This window comes from Vombatus ursinus, unplaced genomic scaffold, assembly GCF_900497805.2.
Source record: "Vombatus ursinus unplaced genomic scaffold, bare-nosed wombat genome assembly UNPS02014803.1, whole genome shotgun sequence".
NCBI classification, from domain to species: domain Eukaryota; kingdom Metazoa; phylum Chordata; class Mammalia; order Diprotodontia; family Vombatidae; genus Vombatus; species Vombatus ursinus.
In genome coordinates, this window is record NW_020954581.1 from 1,546,773 (window position 1) to 1,568,572 (window position 21,800).

Below are 21,800 nucleotides of genomic sequence, written 5' to 3' on the forward strand. Positions count from 1 at the left end.
CATTCTAAGAGGCGGTTCCAGTAGGCCAGTCCCACTGAATCACAGAGTTCTTGAAGTAGGGCTTTGGAGTTCATGCACACACATATACATGTATACATATATACACGTATGTTTGTATGTATGTGTATGTCTATAAATATATATAAATATACATATAATGTATATATGTGTATGTATATAAATAAATATATAAATATAAATATATATATGTACATACAATCCACACACACATACACATATAATAGGAAACTGGAAAATTACCCTGGTTCTTCCATGGAATAGGGGGATAGAGGAGATAATAACTGACATTTCTGTCACCTTTCAACATTTTCAGAGCACTTTACCCACTTTTTCTCATTTGAGCCTCTTGAAAACACGTGAAGTAGGTACTTCAGTTATCATTATCCCCATTTCACAGATGAGGAAACTGAGTCTCAGAGAGGTTCAGTTAAATAACTTGTCTAGAGGTCATCCAACCAAATCCAACACCCTAACCACCTGTCTTCACTGCCAGTCGAGTGTCATAAGTGATTTGGCTTTCCACATCTTCCCCCCCACAAGCAAATTTCGTGCTTCCAGAGAGCTTGGAGGGTTGGCAGTGGGTTAATTCAGGATCCTTGCCCTTCTCAATTCCCGGGACTAAAGCAGACTGGAAGGCAGAGGGAGGTAAAGGAGTGGGAGGGGAAGTAGGGGGGAAGGAGGGCGGGGTGGGTTGAAGGGCCTGGATCACGAGTTGAGTGCATCTGGATGGGGTGGGGTGGGGAGGATGCAGTCGCCACTGTCACTGCGTGACCCTGAGCCAGGAGCAACTCGCCTGTCCCAGGGCACCAGAGCCCCAGAAAAGGCAGGCGACGTCGGGGCTGCGGCTGCCGGCCCGTTGGTCCTGAGAAAGCTTAGAAACCCCGCTGGTCGGTCACCAGCTGGGCAACCCCCTGGCCCGCAGTGCCCGCGGAGGGCATTCCCAGGCTCTCGCGCCCCTGGTCAGCCAGAGGGGCTGTGACCCCGGGGCATGGCAGACCCCAGCTAGACGCCGCTGCGCTTGGCACCCAACCTGTGCTCAGGGCTGCTGTACATCGCCGCCCTCCTCCCCAGCCCGAGCTGCAGGTAAGCCGCTGCGGGGCAGGGGGCCAGGTGTCCCCGCCGCCCGCGTCAGGTGTTGCGGGAGCTCAGCCCGGCCGCCTTGGGGCCGGGGCAGGTGCTCGGACAAAGAGCCGGGCCTGGCTGTTTAATAAGTAATAACCGGGTCAGGGCCACCGCGCCGTGGGTGAAATGGAAAGGACGGGGACAGGGACTGACCCAGAATGCGAATTGCAACTTTTCTCGGGTCATCCTGCGCACCTGCCTCGGGAAGGTGAGCGTGGGCCAAGGTCAGGGCAGCGGCTGTGTCTTCCCTGGGCCAAAGCCGAGGGGAGAGAACCCTAAGGGGGCCAGGGGGCAGGGAGTGGGGGAGTGGGGCGGGAGGAGGAGGAGACTTCCCTGGATGAGCCCCTCTCCAAGGGCTGCTCTCTGCCCAGCCTCTCCAGTGGAAGAGATGGGCACTTCCCACACAGGAAGTATTGGTCAACCTGTGATGAGCTGTCGGGAAGTTGGGGAAAGAAATCGCATGCCTCAATATTCCCGGGAGGGAGCCCCAGGGAGCGGGATCATAAGATTAAAGGCTGGGAGAGGTCTTAGAGGTCACTTACCTCCTGCTCCCTTTCCTCCTCCCCATTGATAGATTATAGGATCATAGACCCAGAGCCGGTTGGGACCCAGAGGCCAACTAGACTCATTTTACAGATGAGGAAACTAAGGCTCAGGGACATCATAGCTCTAGAGCTGGAAAAGACCTTAGAAGCCAACTAGTCCAACCATCCCCCTCATTTTACCACTGAGGAAACAGAGGCCTGGGGAAATTCAGAGACTTGTCCAAGGTCATTTCTCCCCCTGTAGTGAAACCAGAAAAGGAGTATGGTGAGATCCCTGAACTGGAACTGTGGCGTTGGAGATTTAAAGCTGGAAGGGGCTCCAGAGCCGGAGTTCAATAGCAGAGCCTTTGACTCCGAGTCTACCACTAATTTTTCACTCCACCATCCTGCCTCTAGCTCCTAGTGTGGACTCTGCCGGCCAACCACTATAATTGGGTGTCCTTGGGCAAATCCCCTAACCTTCCTGATCTCCGTTCCTTATCTGCCCTAGAGGTGACTTAAATTCTGTGGAGAGAACATTGGCCCCTGAGTCAGAGGACCCTGTTCAAGTCCTGCTTCCTTCATTTACTTCTGTCATCTTACCAAATCTGGATTTCAGTTTTCCCCTTTGTAAGATGTGAGGTTGGACTCTTAGCTGGCCTCCACGGGCCCTTCCGTCTTTAATTCCATGATCGTGTGACTTCTCAGGGTCCCTTTCAGGGTCTGAAATCCTCTGAGATCTATGTGAAAAACTTCAAGGAAAACTTACCTTTGAGGTCCTACTCTTGGCTTGCTTGCTTCAGCATAGCTTTGGCTCGGTTAGTCAGGATATTTGCAAAAAAAAAAAAAAAAAAAAAAAAAAAAGGAAGCCAGTTATATTGCTGGTTAAGTGGGACCGATGCTTTTGCAAGACAGTTATAAAGAGCGACCTTGGACCCAGGTGCTCTGGTTTGTGACTTTTACTATTTATAAAAGCCCTCTGTGGAAAGCACTTAGGTGATTGTGTCCACTTTTGTCTTTACTTAGCCCAACTAAACTACGAACAGTGGAGGTGAAATTCCACTGGCCAGTAATGTATGTTGGTTTGGCAGCTTTCAAGTGTACCTGATCTCTGAAATGCATCCTCCCCCTCGGGACTGCAGTCCAACTCAGCATCACTTAGCCTGGTTCTGCTCAGGAGTGGGTGTTTGACAGGCTTCATGTGCACTCTTGCACAGCTAATAGGTTTCTGGAGAGTTTGTGGCTTTCAAGGGCTCAAAGCTTGCTGGAGCTAATGTTTGCGGCCAGGTTTTTAGTCTTTAGCCCTTGTAAAGAGCACTTTGCGTCTCTCCTCTGGGATAATCTGATGAGATGGACTGAACGTAATTAATTAATTGTGGCTAGCTCATTTTCTCCTTGCTCCTGTGGATTAAAGTTACTCCCTGTGTGGTCAGGTTTTGTTTTGTTTTTTAAAGATTAATTTTCTTTTTCTTCCTGTAAAAAATGTGGTAGGGGGTATGGAGGGTGTGAATTGAAATCTGTGACCCTTAGCGTAATGGACAAGAGCATCACTACGTGATTTTATGATTAGGCCTGAATTGATCATCACAGAATCACCTTTAAGATTTGTATGTAACCTTTTTGGAAAGGAGGAAAAAATAAAAGAAATTCTGAAAGTATAATAAAGTAGTCAGAGGCCACCATCTCCAGGAAACCTTTGTTGATTTCTCTCCCTCCTCACCACTTCCTCACTACCTTGGAAGAAGTGTTGTGGTGGAAACAAACATTTATTAAACACCAACTATGTGCCAAGTGCCTTACAATTATTATCTCCTTTGATCCTCGCAATGACCTGGGAGATAGATGTTGTTATTATTCCTACTTTACACCTGAGGAAACTGAGGCAGATAGAGGATAAGTGACTCGCCAAGGGTCACACAGCTTGTCAGTGTCTGAGTCCAGATTTGAACCTGGCTCACTTCTATCCAGTGCATTACCTAACTGCCTCGATTCCTTCTTAGGAATTCACTTTGTATTATACTTAATTTGTCTACGAGATGTACCTCCCAGTGGAATGTAGGCTCCTTGAGGACAGGTACTGTTTCCTTTTTCTCTTATGTCCTCAGGACTTAGCACAGTGCCTTGTGCATAGTAGACCCTTAATATGTGCTTATTAGATTAAATAGAAGTGTCGGCCAAGGTTCTGAGTCTCAGCTTCACCACTCAGTCTTTATGTGACTTTGGCCAAGTCATTTAATCTGTTTGTAAATAAGAAAATAATACCATAACACCAACTTACGGACCTCACAAAATGGTTATGGGGATCAGTTTTGATCATAGTCAGGAATATGCCTTTTTCAAAGCACTAGGTATGCGTGTGTGTGTGTGTGTGTGTGTGTGTGTGTGTTTTAACCAGACCTCTAATTCCTCAGGTTAGAGAGCTTCCAATGAAGAATTTCCTCTATCAATGAAGATTTGGCATTTGTCGTCTGACAGAGTTGTCAGGGACACCAGAAAGTTAAGTGATCTACCTCAGGTCATACGACCAGTATTTGACTGAGTCTGCTCTTGAACCCAGGCCCTCCTGGGTGAGAATACCTTTTTGTATATAAGTTCCTTGAGAGAAAAGATTGTTTCATTCTTTGTATCACTTAGTGCCTAGCAGAGGGCCTGGACCATAGTAGGTGCTTTATAAAATCTTGTTGATTCTTGTCTCAGAGGCCAACTCTGTCCAATATTTTAGGTTTGTTGTTTAGTCCTTTTTCAGTAGTGTCTGACTCTTCATGATCTTATTTGGGGTTTTCTTGGCAGATACTGGAGTGGTTTTCCTTTTCTTTCTCCAGCTCACTTTACAGATGAGGAAACTGAGGCAAACAGGGTTAAGTAACTTGTCCAGGGTCACACAGCTAGAAAGTGTCTGAGGAGGGGGGGGCAGCTAGGTGGTGCAGTGGATGGAACACCGGCCCTGAAGTCAGGAGGACCTGAGTTCAAATCCGGCCTCAGACCAAACACTTGACACTTACTAGCTGTGTGACCCTGGGCAAGTCACTGAACCCCAAATGCCTAAAAAAAAAAAGTGTCTGAGGCGGGCTTTAAACTCAGGAAGATGAGTCTTCCCAATTCCAGGCCTGGGACTTTATGCAATATGGCCCCACCTAGCTGCCCCACACGTGTTAGCCTTCCTCTCTTCGAAGTATGGGGCAGTGAATTGGGAGTCAGAAGAGATGAATTCAAATCCCATTTCTGCTACTTACTACTGGTGTGACCTCAGGCAAGTTGCTTAACCTCCCTGGGTCCCAGTTCCTCATCTCTAAAATGAGGGTGTTGGACCAACTGCCCTCTAAGGGTCCTTCCAGATTTAAATCTCAGATCTTAAAGCACCAGGCACCATGTTAGAGAGAGAAAGCTTGGTGGAGTGGGTATAGTGATGAATGTGGAGTCATTCAGACCTGGGTTCAAATCTTTCCTCTGATGCTTGCCTGGGCATCCTGAGCAAATCTCTTTGTGAGCCTCAGACACCTCCTAAAGGGTCGTCTCCTAAGTGATAGATATAGACGGGTTTCAGTTGGCCACAGTGGAGGACATTCCCAGACCAGTGCTCATCTCCTTGATCTATCGACTAGAAGGGAAGCCAATGACATCTCCCAGATCTAAGGTTTAAGTTTAGATTTATTTCCAGCACAGAACAACAGGGTCCCTAGCTTTAGAGCTCTTTGTAGTGCCTTACATTTGCTATAGGTATCTTGGCAAACCTTTTTGCATAAAGGCCCTTAACAAATATCACAAGTAAAATGCCTTAATTGATAACTGGGGAATGAGCGCTGTTCCTTTCAAGGGCTCCATGCATGCACTCTGAGGGCAGGTTATAGAGTATCTAGAGACATAATTAGGGTAGGACAACTGGGACTCTATCTGAAGGTGCTGTCCATCATCCTTTCCCTATACCTGATAACCACCCAACTGGGCCCAACCTCCACAAGGGTCCTAGCCCATCACTGGGTACCCACCATTGCCTCCTCTTGGGTGTTGCCCTGAAAAACCATACCCAACACCCTGACACAACAGTAGGTACTATATAAATGTTCCTTTCCCCTTCACCCTCTACTCTCCAAATGAATGTGCCCCAGGTGGCAGAATTCCTAGTTATGACTCTGGAGGAGACTCTTCCTAAGAGCATATCTGTTTGCTCGTTTTAACTAAAGGATGCTTTTAAAAGTAGAAATATCCCTTACATTTGGCGACATTTTTTTTTTGTAGGGAGAAAATTCATTTAACCCAACACTCTGCTCAGTATCTGAGTCAGATTGGAAAAGCACGTCTTTTATATTAGAGGACATCGCTTATCGGATGTCTGCAGATATATGAAATAGGTTTTGAAAAGACAGTAATTGATTGCAGAACCCAAACCTCTTGTTGAAGCTAGAAGATGGGTTTTCTTTTGCTTTTTTTTAAACTTCCTGATTTCCACAATAAACACTTTTCATTCTAGAAATGGATAATTCAGGAATCGTTGTAAGTAGCTGTATCTCTCAAGAGGATGACAGTCGCTACAATACGAAGCAACACACATCAATCTCTCAGGAGCTGCTTTTGGAAGACCAGATGAGAAGGAAACTCAAGTTTTTCTTCATGAACCCTTGTGAGAAATTCTGGGCTCGGGGTAGAAAACCATGGAAGCTGGTCATACAGATTTTAAAAATTGCGATGGTGACAATTCAGGTAGGCATGTCACATATTAGAGATGATATGAGCCTTCTATTCACAGAAAAAAGGGGTGGTAGAAGTATTAGAGATAACAAGGGGTTGTAGAAATGGACCCCTCTGAGTTTTATGTATCTAAACTAGGCAGATATTGTAGTATGGAGACTAAAAACCCCTCAACAATAGAAACCCTCATCCTCCTGAGAAGCATCTGGTATGGTGGATAGAGGGGTCTGGACTGTAAGTCAGGAAGGCCTGGGTTCAAATACTGCCTCTGATATTTCCTGGTGGTATGACCATGGGCAAGTCAGTTAGGCCTTATCTTCCTTATCTATAAAATGGGAATGAAGATAGTATCTGTAGTACCCACCTCAGGGTCTTATTCTGAGGTTCAAATGAAATATGGTATAGAAAGTGCTTTGTAAAACTTAAGAAACTTTCTAAATGGCAGTTATTATCATTGTCCTAAATACTATTGAAGAAGGACTTTGTTTTTTGTATCTTTCGTTCTTTTTCATGATTTTTGCTTTTGTTATTAACATAATTTTCATGTAGAACATTGATTAGCTTTTGAAAGGGGACCATCACATTAAGCTATGAGGACCTTAGAAGGCATCTTGTCCATTTCCCTAATTTTACACTTGAAGAAACTGAGGCCCAAAGAGGTTTTTAATTGGCAGAGGTGGGTTTGCAACCCAAGTGCTCTGACTCCAAATCCAGTTAACAATGTAACACGCTTCTCTTTTCATTTTTAATCAAGTTTATCAGAAAGTCCCCAAATTAACAGAAGAAACCGTCACTGGCCAATCTACCCCAAACCCAGGGAGAGGTTTAGTCAATACTGGTTCTCATTTCTGTTCCTGTCTAGTTGAATTTCCTAGTAACCTGTGTTTATAGAGAGTACCTGGCACAGATTGCTTGGGTTCACTTAGCCTAGTGACCTAAAAAATGCAATTTGTAGGTGCCTTTTGTCTTTGTATCACAGTCCCTGCAACACCTTTGTCCAGCACGGTTTTGAGTCACCGTCCTATCTGGTTGTGCTTTTTCCTATTCCCTTACATCTGTTCTACAATCTAGCCCATGGACCTGTTTGCCATTCCTCAGACATGATCCTCCATTGACCATCTACGTACCTTCTCACTAGCTGCCCCTCATACCTGAGTTGCTTTCCTCTCTCACTTTTGTCTCCTGGCTTGCCTGGCTTTTCTTTGAGAAATCTCTTTTGCAGGAAGCTTTTCCTGGTTCCTTGCCAATGCCTTCAATAGATGTGATCCATCATTCCAGCCTGTTGAGATCTTTTGGAATCCTGATTCTTTTATCCAAACTATTAGCCATCCCTCCTAACTTCAGGTTACCTCCACATTGGTGTGCCATCCATATCTTCATTCAAATTACCGATAATTTTGATTTATGCTAGGGGCAAGGATAGCTAACTAAGCTCTTCTGTCTACACCCATTCCCAGATGGACACCAATTCATGCAATTCACATAGAATCTGGAGTCATTTATTACTCTGCGCTTCTAAATATTGTTGGAGAATTTCTCTATTAAATTTGTTGGGAGGTGTAGTTATATTTTTTTCTCCCTTAATAGGGTGGGTATCAGGGTTAAATAAGTGTAAACAGAGAAAAACAAAAAGGATGCTGCTTGATGAAAAAAGTAGAGGTTGCATTTATTTAAACTTTTAAAATATAGGTTCACAGAGTTAGAGCTGTAAGGAGTCTTGGAGGTCATCTAGTATAGCACTTTCATTTTATGGTTTAGAAAACTGAGGCCCAACATGTTAAGTACGTAGAGGCAGTAAGCTATAGAAGTAGGATATGAACCCAGAGTATTCTTTCTTATAGTATTAGGTTTCCTTTTACTTTGGATCCTTTTTCTCTGGATAAAAGGTTGTTGAGTTCATTTCTGGGTGTCATGGTTTAAGATCAACATTGACAAACTGGAGATTGTTCCGAGTCAACCAGGATGTTGAAAAGTTTTGAGTCCGTATCATATGAAGATCTGTTGAAAGAACTGGGCTTGTTTAACCTGTAGAAGAAAAGAAGAAGAGGAGATGGGGTAAAGGGAAAGAGATAGGACATGATAATTGCCTTCAAGTATTGGAAAGGCTGTTATGTGAGGGAGGGATTAGATTTGGTCTATTTGGCCCCAAAGGGTAGAAACAAGAGCGGTGGGTAGAAGTTGTAAAAAAACCAGTTAAGACTTGATGTCAGTAAAAACTTTGGAAAAACTGTTCAAAAGTGGCATAGTATTGAAAGGTAGTGGGTCCCCCACCTTTGGAAGTCTTCAAGTAGATCAGATGTTAAACGACCACTGGTTGGGTATGTTCTTTCCTGCCATTTCTTTCAACATCCACGTTGGCGTAGATGGCCATGGAAGTTCCACTCCTAAATACCATGATTTTCTGAAATTGAACAATTTTGAAAATAGACCTGAAATATCTGATCCCCCCTGATTACAAATATACTCAATATTACCAAGCATACTCAAATTGATCCACTTGTGTTGTGTTTTCGCTTCAACCTGTCCAATATTCAGTTTAGTAGAGTAGTCCTCCATGTTCGGTTCTCAGTAAATTCTGATGACTCGACTTGACATTGAATGAGACTTCCGGAAGTGAGAGCATCGACTTTGGAGTCGGAGAGCCTGGGTTTGAATCTTCCTGCTGACATTTTATTTTTGTGATCAAGGAAGTCACTTCAGTGCTTGCGGCCTCAGTTTTCTCATTTATAAGATGAGAAAGTTGGACAAAATCAGGAATTCTTAACCTTTTAAATGTCATGGATCGCTTTGGAAGTCTAGTGAAGCCCTTCTGAGAATAGTGTTTTTAAATGCATAAAATGAAATACTTGGGATTGCAAAGGAAATCGACGATACTGGAATCCATTATCAAAATATTAGAAAGACGAAATCATGGACACCAGGTTAAGAACCTTTGGACTAGAAAAATCAGGGGTGGGGAACCTGTGGCCTCAAGGCCTCATGTGGCCCTCTAGGTCCTTAAATGTGGCCCTTTGACTGAATCCAAACTTGACAGCACAAATCCCCTTAATAAAAGGATTTGTTCTATAAAATTTGGACTCAATCAAAAGGCTGCACCCAAGGACCTAGAAGGCCACATGTGGCCTCAAGGATGCAGGTTCCCCACCCCTGGATGATGTCTGAAATCTTTTCCAGCTTCAAATGAAAATCACTCGTAAAATGTAAGCTTCTTGAGGGCAGGGATTTTCTGTTTGTATCTGTATTCCAAGCCCTTCAGCACAGTACACTTCATAAAGGCATATTCACTGACTGACTCTAAAGCCTTTGATCCTATGAATGCCTTGAAGTCCCAGGGGAAATACGATGGTTCCTAATAATTAATACCGTCTTACCCAGCCATTTTTCTTAGGCAGTCTTACTCAGTAGATTAAAAAATAGCCTGAGAAATCTAGAGCTGAAAGTTCAAAGAAGTGACCTGATTTCAGGAAATTAATTTAATTCCGCTGTTCTTCCCAGGGTGTTTACAAGGAAAACTAAGAACAGTTATTTAGCAAATACATCTCGAAACTTGCAGTACGTGCATTTTTAGCAGTGTCGGGCAAGTGACCTGAATGTAATTTAAAAGAGGCAGAAAGACTCCAAGGTAGAGTTATTGCCATAAAAGTACCTGGACATGATCAGATGTTTAGGCACGGTTTACGTCTTTGTATCAGATGTCTGGAAGCCTGGGGCAAGCGTCTTAGTTTACTGGAAGGCAATGCAATCTGGCAATGGAGCGAATCCATTCTCTTAATGTAAGACACCCCAACCTCTCTTCGGGATCAAGTGGCCAGCCCCGTTTTTGGAAAGAAGCTGGTGGGTATTGTTCCTGTTTCACTGAATCCCAAGTCAAACTGAAAACAGAAGTCCAGGTCCAACCTGGGCAAGCTCCATAGCCAAAATTATCCTTTCCTATTTATTGTCCGTGTTTCCTAAGCATTTTGTAAACCTTAAAGTACTTTAGCCATGTCAGATGTTGTTAATAATGATGATTATGCTTCTACCATTTACCTCAGCACTAAGCTTTGTTCATAGCCCTGTCTTCTCCATGCTTAAAAAGCTCTCACTTGACCCCACCATCCCGGCAAGCTTTCATCCTCTAGCTCTCTTCTCTTTGTCAGGCAAACTCCAAGAAAAACCCGATTACACTCATTGTTTCCACTTCTTCATTCTTCAACTGAAACTGCTCCCCCCACCAAGTTATCAGTATTCTCTTAATTATCAGGTCTGATGATATGTTCTCGGTCATCTTAACCTTTTTGTCTCCTTTGACGTAGTTGACCACTTTCTTCTCCTGGATGTTCTTTCTGGATTTTTGTGACAATACTCTCTTTTGGTTCTCCTCCTTCCTATCAGACCATTCCTTCTCAGTCTCCTTGGTCAGATCACTCCCCTTAACTATGGGCATACTCTGAGCCTGGGCCCCTTTCTCTTCTCTCTATTAACTCTCCTTTGGTGGCCTCATCAACCCCCATTGGTTCAATATCCCTCTACAGACAGCTCCTTAATTTCATTATTCAGCCCTAGTCTCTCTCTTGAACTCTAGTACAAAATGATCAATTGCCCATTGGACATTTTAGCTAGATGCCCATTAGGCATCTCAAACTCAGTTTGTCTAAACCAGAACTCATTATCTCTTCTCCCAAATGCACCACCTCTTCCAAACTTTCCTGTTTCTGTTGAAGGTACCACCATTCTTCCAGCCCACTCCACTTTGCAACTTTGGAGTCATCCATGATTTCTCCCTCACCTTCATTCCTCCCATCCAATCAGTTTCCAAGTTCTGTTGAATCTAGCACCAGAGTAAGAAGCATCCATCCCCTTCTCTCCACCCATACAACCCCCACCCTAGGTCAGATCCTCGACTTTCCTTGCCTACTCTATCACAGTAACATCCTCATTTGTCTCCTGGCCTCCAGTCTCTCCTCTCTCCAATCCATCTTGACCACATGGGTGCTAAAGTGATACTCTTAAAGCACAGGTCACTCTTCAGCTCAACAAATGCTGGTGACTCCTGTGGGAGAGAGCAGTGCGGTATAATGGATAGGGCACTGGAATTAGAGTCAGGAAAACCTGCCTTAGATACTTACTTGCTCTGTGTCTTGGCAAGTAACTCAAATTCTTTGGCCCCCAATTGCTTCATTTGTAAATGAGGGGTTGATCTAGATGGTCTCTGATTCCTTCTGGTTCCAAGTCTATAGTGTTAGGACCTCTAGGATCAAATATAAACTCTGTCATTTAAAACCCTTTGCTTACATTATACATGCCTGCCCTTCTCATACTCTAAGGTCTGCCATTCCCATATGACATTCCATCTCCCATCAATGTGTCTTTGCACTGTTTCCCATGCCTGGAAAGTTTTTCCTCCTCACCCTGTCTCTTAGAATTCATGGTTTCATTTAAGGATCCTCCCAAATACTTCTTTTATATGAAGCCTTTTGGGATTCCCTCAAGTTTCTGGTGCCTTCATCCCAAAATATTACCTTTTGCTTCTTATATTTTTATGTATGTACATGTTGTCCCTTCCCTCTACCCCCACTCATAGAACATAAACTCCTTGAGGGCAGAGTGCATTTCATTTTTTGTCTGCATCCCCAGTCCCTAAGGGATACCCCCTAACACATAGTAGGTGCTTAATAAATGTTTGTTGATTGATATCCTACCTTGTATTGATGTACAACTAGTTCATAGGTTATCTCACCAACAAAACAGCCAGATAGCAAAAAGCTTATATTTATGCTACTTTTGTATCCTGGTGCCACCCCCCCACCCCAACCCCCAACCACCACTAATAAACATTCACTCCCCCAAAAAATTCACTTAAAACTTTTAGGATCCATGATTTCATTGGTCATGTACAGATACAGATTACAACCCATCTATGACTTTGTCGATATTTCTGAGAGAATGGCCTGAGGCCCTAAAAGGTTAAGTGATTTACCCATGGTCACCCAACTGATAAGTGTCAGAAACAGGATTTGAACCCAGGGCTTTCACTGTGCCGTGCTCCTTCTTGAATGTTAGAATGCCTGCTAAATTGAATTCAAACAAGGCAGAGCCTTGTTCTTTGATTCTAACTCTGGAAATCTATACTTCATATTAATCAAAACTAAATATTTCACATTTATATAATGCTTTAGATTTGCAAAGCACTTTATAGTTTTCAATCTCATTTTATCCTCACAACCCTGGGAGGTAGGTGCTATTATTATTCCTATTTTTCAGATGCAGAAACTGAGGCAGACAGAGGTTATATTTAGAGGTTAAGATTTGAACTCAGGTCTTCCCAACTGCAGGTAATGCTTTATCTACCACGTCACCTCATATCCTCAACAAACACATGTAAACTAAAGATAAAAACTTACTAAATGTGCTTACTTTTAGATAGGAATCGGATGCAGTAAGCTTCTTTTAAGAGCACCTGTTTGTTTTCCTTCTTCAAAAGCTGGTTTTTTTTGGGCTGAGCAACCAGATGGTAGTTGCCTTCAAGGAAGAGAATACGGTAGCCTTCAAACACCTCTTCTTGAAAGGGTACACAGACCGAATGGATGACACCTATGCTGTGTATACACAAATGGATGTCTATGACCAGATCTTCTTTGCCATACAACAGGTCAGTGAAGGTATGAGCATGATCCTGGGGAGACATGGTCTGGAGAGGTACTTTCTTTCAATCATGGAAGAGCCACCATCTTGATATTGCCTACTTTGTCTTCTTCATTGTTTCAAGATGTCTGGGATTTCATTGGGATGGGTGCTTCCTCTGATAACAGAGATACCAGCCTTTCAACATAGCACCACCAGTGAAATACTGGGGGAAAAGTACTGGATTTGGAGTCAGGGAACCTGGGTTTGAATCCTTCTTCTGATACATACTATATAAGTGACCTTGGCAAGATCCTTCATCTGTCTAGGCCTCAGTTTCCTCATATGCTAAAGTAGGGGTTGGATTAGCCTTCAACATCTTTTCCAGCTCTAGGATCATGGGACTCAGTGCCTGGAACATAATAGGTATTTAAAAAGGTTTATTGATTTATTGATAGGACTAATAGATTTAGAGCTGAAAGAATCTTAGACCCTTCTCTAACCTTCAAGTCTTATCTGTGAGATAGAGAGAATGATAATTCTAGCATCTACTGCACAGGCTAGCTGTCAAGCTCAGATGAGATAGTGGACCTTGTAAACCTTAAAGCCTCGTATGAATGCCAATTTATAATTATTAATCTTTTTTATTGCTTAGTTTCTATCTGAACCTATAATTATATTGGCATAGAAAAGTACTGAAAAGGAAACTACCAGTACAAGTCTGTGCGAGTACAAGACAGAGGTTTTTTTTATTTTCCTCTATTTTAAAAAATGAATTTTATATTTTTTAATAAACAAAAATCTAGGTTCTTTCCCTCCCACATCCTGACCATTGGGGGAAAAATACAAAAACCTCTTGTGACAAATATTCATAGTCAGTCAAAACAAATTTCCACTTTGGCCATGGTCAAAAAATAGGTCTCATTCTGCACCCTGAGTTCATTGATTCTCTGTCAGGAGGTGGGTAACATGCTTCGTTATTAGTCCTCTGGAACTGTGGTTGGTCATTATATTTATCAGAGTTCTGCAAGGTTTGGCTAAGTGACTTGCCTAAGGTCACACAGCCAAGAGGCATCAGAATGGCCCAGGACAGCCTGATCCCAAGGCCAACTCTCTAACCATGACGCCATACTTCCTCTCTGTCATTGTTATTGTTATTTAAGATGCTCATGCATGAAGGTCTGAAAACAAAATGAGGGCTTTGTGATGGTGTGGTTGAAAGCTTGTTGGATCTGGAATCAGGGAACTTGAGTGCACCTCTCAGCCCTTCTTCTTTCCCCCATGTGCCCCTAGGCATGGCCTTGATCTCTGGGACTTAATTCCCTCATTTGTATCAACCAACCAACCAACCAATCAATCAACCAACTTTATTAGTTGCTTACTACGTTTCAGGACTGTGCTCAGTGCTGTGAAATGGAAGAGTTGGACTAAATGACCTCTAAGATCTCTTCCAGCTTTAAAGCTGTGATCTCATAAATAGTTTTACCCTAAGACATTGAGTCTAATTGCCAAGCACAGCCCGCTAGTTGGTTTCTCATCTGGACAGTAATTGAAAGCTGAATTAGGCACTATGGATACATCCTGAGATCCATGCTATTTCATGGTACCACTTCTCTCAGAGCTTCCAGATTAATGATTTACTCTCTCAGTCACCCTGAAAGTGTTCTTGAAGCCAGATTGCCCCCGCCTGGAGTTAGTGCCGCAGTACGGATTTAGAAACTCTCACAGATGGTCATCAATAAGTCACTGCAATAACAGTTCATCGTTTATTAGAGTTAACCTACTTGGAATGAAGATGTCAAACTGCAGTGAAGGCAAAGGCCTCCTTGGTACCATCTTGGATCCTTTTTCACCAGCACCACTCTTCTACAAAGTAAAAAACAAAACTAATCCAGAAAACTTTGGTGATAGTCAAAGGAAGTTACACAGACCCTAGAAAACTAACATTAAGAGATTTATCCACAGTCTTGAGCTGCTACCCTTCAAGGAGATGAGAATATTCTTTGTCTCCAAGGGCATGAGTTCTTTATTTTATTTTGATATTGTGCAGCTGTTGGTCAGCCTATGGACTTCTTCTCAGAATCATATTTTTAAAGGCATAAAATAGGATTCCCAAAGGAAGCCAATTATAATAAGAGCTAGTATTTATATAGCACCTTGAATATGCCAGGCACTGTGCTAAACACTTTACAAATATTATTTCATTTGATCCTCACAACAACCCTGGGAGGTAGGTGTGATTATTATCCTCATTTTACAATTGAGTAAATAGAGATAGACAGAGGTTAAGTGATTTGTCCAGGGTCACACAACTAGTAAGTATCTGAGACTGGATTTGAACTCAACTCTTTCTGACTCCAGGCCCATCAACAAATACAGTTATGGAAAAAAATGTACAGATGTTCAAGTTAAGGATTCCTATCCTAAAGCCACTCCAAGGTAAATCTATGTAAATATACAAGCTTAGGGGAAACTATAGGTCAGCTGTTTTCCTCTAAAACTCCTTAGTCTATTTAGGATTGGCACTGACTTGGGTCTCCAGTGAATCTGGAAAGAATAAGAAACCTTGGCACTCATATTACACATTTCCTCAGAAGTCAAGTGTTTCCTAGGGATTAGTGTAAGTAAGCTCTTTATTCTTGGAAAATACATTAATGGCATCTACTCATAGGAACAGATGATCCTAATAGGGGTGGTTGTGCCTGAGCAGAGGGGAAGGTAGTGACTTCATATAACTACAACACAGTAATAATGAACAGCTATAGTAGAAGTCTCTTTATGTATTCTACTACTTTTTTCAGGAAGCCTTCCCTATCCCCTCTTAATTCCAGTGCCTTCCCTCTATTAATTATTCATACACACACACACGTATGACCATGCACGCACACACAGAGCTTACTTTGTGTATATTTGTTTGCATGTTTTCTTCCCCATTGGATTGTAAACTCCTTGAGAGCAGTGACTGTCTTTTGCGTCTTTTTGTATCCTCAGCCCTTAGTATGGTGCCTGACACACAGTAGGTGGTTAATAAATATTGGTTGGTTGATTGATCATCATAATCACCCTACAAGGTCAGTGCTATACCTGTTCTTACACCTATTTTATAGATAAGGTTAAGGACTTTTCCTGGTTAATTTACACTGTTAGTAAGTATCTGGGGTAAGATTCCAACTTAGGAGTTCTTGACTCCAAGACCAGCAAACAGACAGAATCTATCTGAAGACTAATCAAAAGTTTTTATGAGTCAACTCTCTATGTCTGCAAAGTACTGAAGAAGAGGAAATGAGCTTGAATTGGATCAAGAAAGATTTTGGTTACTTAAACACTAGGATGCTCTAACTGGGGACGTAGTGAGATCTCTAACAGTAAAGATTTCTAAAGATACTGCGACATTTCAAAAGTTTGGGAGAAATAATTTCTGAGTAATTTAATGATTTTATTAATAAGGCCAGCATGTTATTAATAAAAGACAACAATGGCACTACAAGGTGGCAATTGCGTTATCATGAGGCTGTTGTTCACTCCTTTGGGGAGGCATACAAGCATCTTGAGCAGATCAGTTTTGATTGTGAAACCTTTGCCAGCTTCTCAACACTCCCCTTCACTGTAGCCATTCCAGAAAAATGTGTATCCAGCTCCAGCTTTGACAAACTGGCCTTCATTTGCCAACCCCTGTTTCACTTAAGACTGTTATTTGGATGCAATACTTGCTGAGTTTTCTTACAACAAGTGTTCTTGCAGAGAAGTGCCATGCCACCATTATCAGTATATATTCTCCTACCGTGACAAACTGTGATGAGGTCAAAGAAAAATTTTATGAAGACCTGGGGACCTTTATCATCAATGTGCCAAAAAAGGACAAACTTGTAATTCTGAGCAACTTTAAGGCCAGAGTAGGCACAGACTATTAGACATGGCAGGGAGTCCTTGGGAGGAATAAAGTCAGAAACAGTAACAGCATTGATCATTTACTACTGAAGACTTGTGCATCTCATGACCTTCCCATCACCAGCACTGTCTTCCATTTACCTGAAAGCAATAAAACTTCCTGGATGTACCCTTGAAGCAAATATTAGCAATAAATAGACTGTCGTTGTAAGGAGAAGGGACAGGATGTGAGAATGGTGAAGGTGATGCATAGCACAGAGTGTTGGACCGATCATAGACTTATCCTATCCAAGCTAAATATTTGCGTTCAACAGAAGAGGTGGCCATAAGACAGCTACCAGAAGACTTAATGTCAACAAATTAGATAACTTCTCCATGTGTGAACAGTTTGTTGCTAACTTAGAAGGAAAGCTGAGGCAACACACTATTGGTAACAGTGGAGCAGAAAGGGAGTGGGTAGCTTTCAGGGATTTGGTGTATAGCACTGCATTTACTCATCTGGGCCAGCATACTCACAAACATCAAGATTGGTTTTATAAAAATGATGGGGAGATTCAGATGCTGCTAAATTAAAAATGAGAACTCCACGGGTTTTGCCAGCAGGATAGTTCGTTTATCTCTAAGAAGGCATTGTTTAACTCCATCAGAAGTAAAGTGCAAGAGAAGCTTAGAGAAATGTAGGATTCTTGGCTCATTAAGAAGGCAGGTGAAATTCACTTTTATGCTGATTATGACAATCCAAAGTGCTTTTGTGATGCCCTAAAGGCTATTTATGGGTCAAAGACCTATGGTGCATCTCAACTACTCAGCACTGATGGAGCCACATTGATTAGTGATAAAGACATGATCCTGGAGAGATGGGCTGAACATTTCCATAGCATTCTCAACAGACCATCATCAACCAATGCTGAAGCCACTGACCATATACCTCAGGCTGAAGTTGATACCTCTCTAGCAAAACTTCCAACTGAAGAAGAGGTTTGGAATGCCATTAGGTTCCTTTCATGTGGTAAAGCACCTGGTGCTGATTCTATTCCAGCTGAGATTTACAAGGTGGGGAGTTCACTGCTCATACATAAGTTGACTGAAATCTTCCAGGTTGTATGGCAAGAGGAGGTTATCCCCCAGGAATTTAAGGATGTCTCTATTGTCCATCTCTACACAGGAAAGGGAAATAGATTGTCCTGTGACAATCATAGGGAGGTCTCTCTCTTAGTCATTGCTGGCAAGATTCTTGCCAAAATCTTCCTTAATAGTCTGATCTTTCACCTGGAAGTCATCTACCTGAGAACTATTGTGGCTTTGAAAAGGGCAGAGAAACAGTTAATGTGGTTTTTGTTGACTGATGACTCCAGGAGAAATGCTGGAAGCAAAACAGAGTCTGTATGCAAAGTTTAGCGATCCTACCAAGGCCTTTGATGCTGGTAGTCATTAGGGTTAGTGGAAGATCATGGCAAAATTTGGTTGCCCAGAGAAATTCTTCAGTATCATACACCAATTCCATGATGGTATGTTTGCATGGATGGTGCCCTCATGCTTTCCCAGTCGGCACTGGAGTGAAGCAAGGCTGTGTGCTTGCTCCCAAGCTTTTTGGCATGATGTTTTCAGCAATGTTGTCAGATGCCTTCAAGGAGAGTAAAAATGGCATCAAAGTCAGCTACTACACTGAAGGTAAATTATTTAACTTGAGAAGGCTACAAGCCAAGAGTAAAGTGAAAGGAGAGTTGGTGTGTGACTTTTTGTTTGCAGATGATTATACACTTAATCAGCCTCTGTGGCTGAGATGAAACAGATTGGATCAATTCTCTGCCACGTTGTGCTAATTTTGACTTGACAACACCAAGAAAACATGGATTCTCCACCAGCCAGCACAGCACCATCCATATGTGGAACCATCAGTTATAGCAAATTGAGAAATTTTGAATGCTGTGGATAAGTTCACTTACTTTGGCAGTATATTTTCCAGGGATGTACACATAGATGATGAGGTTGATGTACATATTGCCAAAGCTAGCTCAGTGTTTGGCAGACTCTGAAGGAAAATGTGGGAAAGAAGAAGTATTAGACTGCCTAACAAACTGAAGGTCTACAGAGTGTTGACCTCATTGCTGTATGCCTGTGAAACCTGAATAATATACCAGCACCATGCCAGGAAATTGAATAACTTCCATTTGAATTGCCTTAGGAAGATTCTGAAGATCACCTGGCAGGATAGGGTACTGGACACTGAGGTCCTTTCTTGAGTTGAACTGCCAAGCACTGGAACTCTACTGCAAAGAGTGCAACTCCAATGTGCTGGACACATTGCTAGAATGTCAAACATATATTTGCCTAAAAGACTATTTTATGGAGAACTCACACAAGGCAAGTGCTCATGTTGAGGTCAGAAGAAGCAATACAAGAACACTTCCAAGGTCTCTCTGAAGAGCTTCGAAATCAATTGTGAGACATGGGAGACACTGGCTCAGGAACACCCAGCATACCTCTTCAGAGGGGGTGCTGTGGTCTATGAGCAAAGTGGAATTGCAGTAGCTCAAAAGAAACATGAGGTGCACAAACTTAGAGACATCTCCACTCCAAATGTTCACGTGGACTATTTGTACCCAACCTGTGGCAGAGACTTCCAAGCTCATATTGGTCCAATCAGCCATAATCAGACACACTGTACCTTAACCCCAACATTGTGATGTCATTTTGGTCCTCTTTAAGCATGAAGAACACCAAGCATCTCTTTACATTATTTTGCTCCCACTCAGCGTTGCCTCCGGGAAATCTCAGAATATTGCAGGGATGTAGTTTGTGTATAAATATCCACAGATGGCAAAGGGTACCCAGATCCTGTGCACTCCAGTTAACAAGGCATATTCAGTAGAGTCTTTACTTCACCTCACAGAAAATGTAGAAGATACATCAAGGATTCATCCTCCTTTAGGGAATCCACATTCTGCTTTCTCTCCTGACAGTTTGGTCTAGAGTTTAACAGACCCAAAGCACCATCCTGTGGTTTGGATTCCCCTTGGAAAAGAAGCAGAATTCAGGTTTCTGGAAGGGCAGACACTTCACCTGTCTGAATAACTTTCCACTGCAATAGCAAAGGGCAAAGTCCAGATATTTACCCCCACTTATTGTGGCTTAGTCCCTTGCTTCTCTTCTTGCTCTAAGCCATGTGCTCAATTCAGGCCATCACCATCTTAACTCCTAGTTTGGTCCGGTCCAGTGATTTATTAGTGAGTGAATGTTCAAGGGTTGTGGTAGAGGGATGAAAGCCTGCTGTTAGTTGAGGAGGCTCATGGTCCTATGTTTGATGCAACTCATCTCACATCTTTCATCTTTTTTTTTTCTTTTTGGTTCTAGTATGTGCAGCTCCAAAACATTTCCGTTGGAAATCATGCCTATGAAAACAGGGGTGCTAAACAGTCCACCATGGCAATCTGTCAACAATTCTACAAGCGAGGCAGCATCTGTCCTGGAAACGACACCTTTGATATTGACCCAGAAATTGAAAGTGGTGACTGTCTCCCATAAGCCAATACTTTAATTTTTTTTCAACTTTTGTATCATACTTTAAAGATCATAGGATCTTGGTAGCCTTCTTATCCAATCTATGCCTGATTGAGAATCCCCTCTAAAACACACCTGACCAATGGCTTTCAAGCCTTTTCTTGAAGATGATCTGGTGAAATAGAAGCCCTTACTTCAGTTTTTCCTAACATTACACCTGAATTTGCCTTTTGGCAACTTTTATCCATTGCCCTAGTTTTCCCATCATGTTCCACCGCCAGGGACAAGTAGACTGAGTGCATTCCCTTTCTATATGACTGCCCTTCGAATGATTTTGAAGACAGATATCGTGTTGCTCACTAGCCTTCTCATCTCCAGGGTATACCTCCCCAATTTCTTCAGCCAACCATGTGATATAAACTAGAAGTCCTCCAAACAAAATGCATTTATTAAGTGTGGACTCTGTATCAAGTGCTGTGCTAAGTGCTGGAGATGCAAAGAAAGGCAATACTCCCATCCTAATGAGGGAGACAGCATGTGAATAATTAGGTAACACAAGAGACATGGATAAGGTAGATAAGATCTCATCTCTGAGGGGAAGGCACTAGCAGCTGAGGGGATGGGGGAAAACTCCCTTCAGAATGTGGGATTTGAGCTGAGACTTGAAAGAATCCAGGGAAATGAAGAGGTGGAGGTAAGGTTGGGGAGCGTTCCAGTTCAGCTAATTCAAAGACATGGAGGCAGGAAATGGAGTCTCATGTGCAAGGGATTAAAATGTGAAAAACTGGAAAGGGACCAGGTGGTAAAGAACTTTAAATACCATATAGAGAACTTTACATTTGATCCTGGAGGTAACAGGGAACTATTGGAGTTTAACGAGTAGGGGGGAGGGGTGGTAATAGAGTCAGACTTATACTTTAGGAAAATTACTTTGGCAGCTGAGTGGAAGATGGGTTGGCATAAGGATCAACATGAGGCAAGGAGGCCAATTAGAAAGATATTGTAAGTAGTCTATGTAAGAGGCAATGATGGCTTCTACGGTGGTGGCTGTGTGAGTATAAGGATGTCGGAAAGGTAGCAATGACAAGATGTGGCAATAGGCTGAGTATGTGGGAAGAGTTTGAGTGAAAAAGTCAAGGATGACACTAAGGTAGAGAATCTGGATGGTTGGAAGGCTAATGGTACCCTTGACAACAATAAGGAAGTTAGAAAGGAAGTTTAAAGAGAGAGAGAATGAATTCTCTTTTGGACACATTGAGTTTGAGATACCTATGGGACATGTGGTTTGAGATATCCAAAAGGTTGTTGGTAACATGGAACGAGAACTCAGTAGAGATACTAGGGCTGGATATATAGATCCAAGAAGTATCTGAATAGAGTAGGATGATTGAATCTGTGGGAGTTTAATGAGATCACCAAGTAAGATAGTATAGAAGAAAAAGAGAAGAGGGCCCT

General features: G+C 42.5%; 1 protein-coding gene across 1 annotated transcript in view; it reads left to right on the forward strand.

Annotated features, from left to right (window-relative positions):
* Positions 1–1,024: 1,024 nt before the first annotated feature.
* The window catches only part of MCOLN3 (mucolipin 3), a 47,335-nt gene continuing 26,559 nt past the window's right edge, over positions 1,025–21,800 (forward strand). The window contains exons 1-4 of the mRNA XM_027873968.1: positions 1,025–1,104; positions 6,136–6,365; positions 12,817–12,984; positions 20,199–20,352. Coding sequence (XP_027729769.1) covers positions 6,138–6,365; positions 12,817–12,984; positions 20,199–20,352 — 550 coding nt within the window. The 5' untranslated portion in view covers positions 1,025–1,104; positions 6,136–6,137. The remainder of the gene's footprint in view (positions 1,105–6,135; positions 6,366–12,816; positions 12,985–20,198; positions 20,353–21,800) is intronic.